Source organism: Buceros rhinoceros, unplaced genomic scaffold (genome assembly GCF_000710305.1).
Source record: "Buceros rhinoceros silvestris isolate BGI_N320 unplaced genomic scaffold, ASM71030v1 scaffold5952, whole genome shotgun sequence".
In the NCBI taxonomy this organism is placed as follows: Eukaryota; Metazoa; Chordata; class Aves; order Bucerotiformes; family Bucerotidae; genus Buceros; species Buceros rhinoceros.
Genome location: NW_010397044.1, coordinates 13890 through 18008, shown reverse-complemented (window position 1 = coordinate 18008; position 4119 = coordinate 13890). Strand labels below are relative to the sequence as shown.

General features: G+C 46.9%; 1 protein-coding gene across 1 annotated transcript in view; it reads right to left on the bottom strand.

The window, feature by feature from the left end:
• Nucleotides 1–528: 528 nt before the first annotated feature.
• The window catches only part of LOC104502153 (protein LBH-like), a gene marked incomplete at its 3' end in the record, with an annotated part of 4018 nt that continues 427 nt past the window's right edge, over nt 529–4119 (bottom strand). Inside the window, exon 2 of the mRNA XM_010146085.1 lies at nt 529–739. Within this exon, the coding sequence (XP_010144387.1) occupies nt 529–739 (211 nt within the window). The remainder of the gene's footprint in view (nt 740–4119) is intronic.

Below are 4119 nucleotides of genomic sequence, written 5' to 3'. Positions count from 1 at the left end.
GCATTTGGGTGGCAAATGTTGGTGCACTGAAATGGAAACCACGTCACTATTTAAGAGAAAAGGAGAGCACTGACATTAAAAAAAAACAGAAATAAATAGACCAGTTCCACACGGGAGCATTCCCTGTATAAGCTACCCTCCAACAGGCTCTTACCTTTAGCCATGTTTACCCTGCAGTTATATCTATATATATGTGACTCCTGCTACACTAATGTGCTCCATGACGCTTTGAAAATGTGCAGCTGCCAAACACTTTGCTTCTAGGCTACCAGAGGTAGACGTATGCTGTTGAACAGGATTACTGTGCAGTAAACTCTGCCTGATGTGGATGAAAACCATGTGTTCAAAAGCTATGGGGAAATTCCCAGTCCACAGGACTCCCTCTCCAGTGCCCAGAAACACTCTGGGGGCACCTTCAAACACCTACTCCTCTTTGGTACACCTCACAGGCACTAACTTCAGTGCCTGGCATGGCCTGAAACTTCTATTCTCCTATGGGGAACAAGGATGAAAATTACTCATTCAGACCTTCCAGATCCATCTGCTGCTGCTGCTGCTGCTGCTGCTGGACACAGACTCTTTGGTCACCATGAAGACCCTTGTCCTCTGCTGATTTCAGGTCATCAGGAGGCCAGCGCAGCTCCCCACTCTCCACCTCCCCGGACTCGGTTGGCTCCACCACGATCGATGGCAATCTTTTGGACAGCTTAGGGTACTTCTCACGTGAGTCTGAGAAGGCCTGGTGAGACATTTGGGGAAATGTCCATCAAAGCCTTGCCCAGGAATGCAGAGCAAGCAGAGTACCTGTTCCACCTTCGCATCCTGTCTAAATTTGACACATATTCCTGTGTGCATTAAAAAACACCTTCAACTCATGCAGTCCTGCACAACAAGGACTGCACAAGCAGCTGAATCCAGCTCCTCATCAGTCAAGTGTGGACGCAGAAGGGCTGTAGCACACTGTCCTCTGCACATGCTGTCCCTTCCTGGGCAAAGAATCGACTTTGCTTCCCAGTGTATCAGGCGAACGATTGCCTTGACTTGTGTGATCTGACATGCACAGTAAAAATGGAGACTTAGGCGACAAAATTCACTACACTGCCAAACACTCGTGTTTCAGTTCTGGTGGGTTTTTAGGACACAAAGGTCACCGCTGCTGTGAGGCTGAGCGAAACGGCTGCTGCAGCCCTTCCAGCTGCTGTCCTTTACTGTGATATGATATCCATGTTTTCTTACAGTGACAGTTTATTAAGAGGCCACCATTCTGTGGAGCTATTTTCTGTAATGTGAAACACTGTATTTTATGATGCATTCATGCAAAACAGGTAGCCCCAGAGATCATCTTTACACAGAGCATGGTGCCAGCTATTATTTTCTTTTGTCACATTGAAGCTGCAAGTCAAACACTACACAGCAATTAGAGCTTGAAGCTGAACTGAGCCCCTGAACTTAGTGAAGGATGTTGCAACACATAAAAACGCTTTCCTGTTTTCAGCATCACTGTTTCATTTAATCTCTTTGTTTTGGGTTGAGGTTTTTTGGGTTTTGGGTTTGTTTTTTTTTTGAGGAAAAATCATTCCAGCTCCTCCAGCATGTTAACATAAGACAAACTCTGCTGTGACTTCACTGAACCTTATTTCCTGGCTTCTCAAACTTCCATATACCTGCACTAATGGGTTGTAAATTTCTCCGTGCTAGCTGAGTTTTATTTTATTTTATTGTTAAAAATAAAATTATTTAAATGTGCAGACTAGGGGACTGAAGTGGAGGTTGAGAGCAAGAACCATCCCAGTGCTATGAGCACAGGCAGAAACACGCAGATATTCCCTAACCACCATAAAAGTGGCCACATCCCCCAGGACACTGACAGGGACCTGGGGGCGTCATAACCCACCGGAGGCGTTTGCTCCATGGCTTTTGCAACCTTCTTCCATCCCAGTAGCTCTAAGACCTTAGGATTTAGTTGTCCCAGCTGGTATCAGAGCTTGCAGGGAGAGGGAAGCCCTGGGGAAGGGCAATTCTCTTCCTGTGTGTCTGGGAAGCAGCAAGCACATTTTTATCATTGCTGTGGTGCCTGTATCTGGCTTCTGGAGATACAAGAAGGACAGTAATTCTCATCCTCACACCCTCACTCTGCATGGGAGTGTTGAGGTGATCTATATGAGGGCGAAAAATGTTGTCTAGTATTTTTAAGTGTTGCAGAGTGAGACACAGTTAAGAAGAAATTTCTTTTGTGAGAAAGCCCCTTCAGTGCAACTAGACCAAGTGAATCACTGAAGGCAAACCTTTCTAATGCCTCCCTGAACTGCACCCACATGAGCGTAACTTGTCCTGAACAAGCAACGCTGCTCATGCTGCCTATGAGAAAAGTTCCCCCCAACTTCCCATTACACAGCCTCCTCCTGAGCTGTTTATAATTCCGAAAGACATTTCCATGGCAGTTGCCTTGACTGGGACAAAATTTTAAGAAGCTGCTAATAGGATCCTGCTATTTCCAAATATGAAACAAGGTAAAACTTCCTTGGCCAGGACAGATCCAGTGACACTCCTGAGCAGCAGTGCACTCTTCTTCAGACTCAGGGCAAAGCCTCGCTTCCTGAGCCTCACAACTCAGCTGACAGAAAACAGCCATAAAATTACAGCCAAAATGCCTTATTTCCAACTAGGGCTGCACATGAAGGTGACAGTGACCTCTTCCCCCAGCTGCCGCTCAGCCTGCTTGGGTGGCAGCCACCCCACTCCCAAGCCTGTTGGCAACCCCTGTATGAAGGATCCAGTACAAGAAAATTTCTGCTTTTTCATCTGCTTTCTAAAGCCCTAGGAAATGACACACACCGATCTAAAAATATGCTAAGAGCCGACTATTACAGCTGTAACAAAATTTGGGAAAGGCACCTGTGTGGCCTCAGCTTGGCTATTTTTGTTTGTGTCATTCTCATATGGTCTTTTCTCACACCAATCACATAATGTGTTTTTCCACCAGAGCCCAGTATTTACCATGTCCCTCCAGCAATGAGTCAGGACTGGCAGGAAGCAGAGCTGCCTGTCAGGCCTCGCTGTGTTTTTCTGCGGAAGCTGGAGTATGTGATGAGTGGGCAGGAGACTGCAGGAAGAGAGGGACTGGTCTCCTGGTCAGAGTGCTTGGAAGCTGCTGGAAGAAACCTAGTTTTCCCACTGCATCACTGACTTTGTGCTACCTCTCATTTCTTTTTGCTTTTTGGTCTCAGGTGGTCACCATGAAAACGTGGATGGTAGCACCTTCTCCCAGAGGAGAAGGATAAAGAAAGTGTGAGAAAACCTCTGGAGAATATGATCAGGACCACCACAGAACAGCCCTGAATACAAAGGTGGAGTTGGAGCTGGCAGGAGTTTGGGCAGTGTGCACTAACACAATAATGAAAACCTGGGACTCAGTGAAAAAGAGTAAAGGGAATATTGAAAACGAGCTCTTTGAGCGAGCAGCATCTATTCTGTGCAGTCAATGAGGCATGGGAAAGCCCATGGCACAGTCTTTAATTGCATACAGCCTTTCATTACATGCACGAGTGATCTGAAAGAAATTTGTAAAAATTCAGTTCTGACTTCCCTGGTTTCCAAATGCTTGATTTTAACCCGCTCCTACAGCAGTTTCTGAGTCTGCCCGCAGTAATACACCTTGCGCTGAGAAGCAGCTCAGGTCCACCAGGACAGGTTTAGGTGGTTTGTCCCTGGCAGCGACACTGTGAGTCATGAGCACAACCACAGAGCATGGCACAACCACAGGGGCATGGGGCTTGTCACAAGGGGGGCTCAGGACATCATGATCCCTCCTGCTGGAATCGGCACCACAGGCGGGTACATGAGTGGGTGTGTGAGACTGCCTGGGGACAGAAAATGCTCTTGTACCTGCCAGCAAATGGCCCTGACCAGTGCTGCTGCCATGGTGCCACAGCTATTTATGTGAATTACACCATCATTTCAAATGGTCTCTTTTCTAAAAAGGGAGATCCCTCTGAGCCTGAAGAAACTTAGCTGCTTACAAGGGTGGCTGTATAAAAGTTGTGGTACAGTACTGGCTGGATGTCTTCAACTCACGACAATTGCTCAGATGTGAACTCTGGGTGACAAATAGACTCTCTG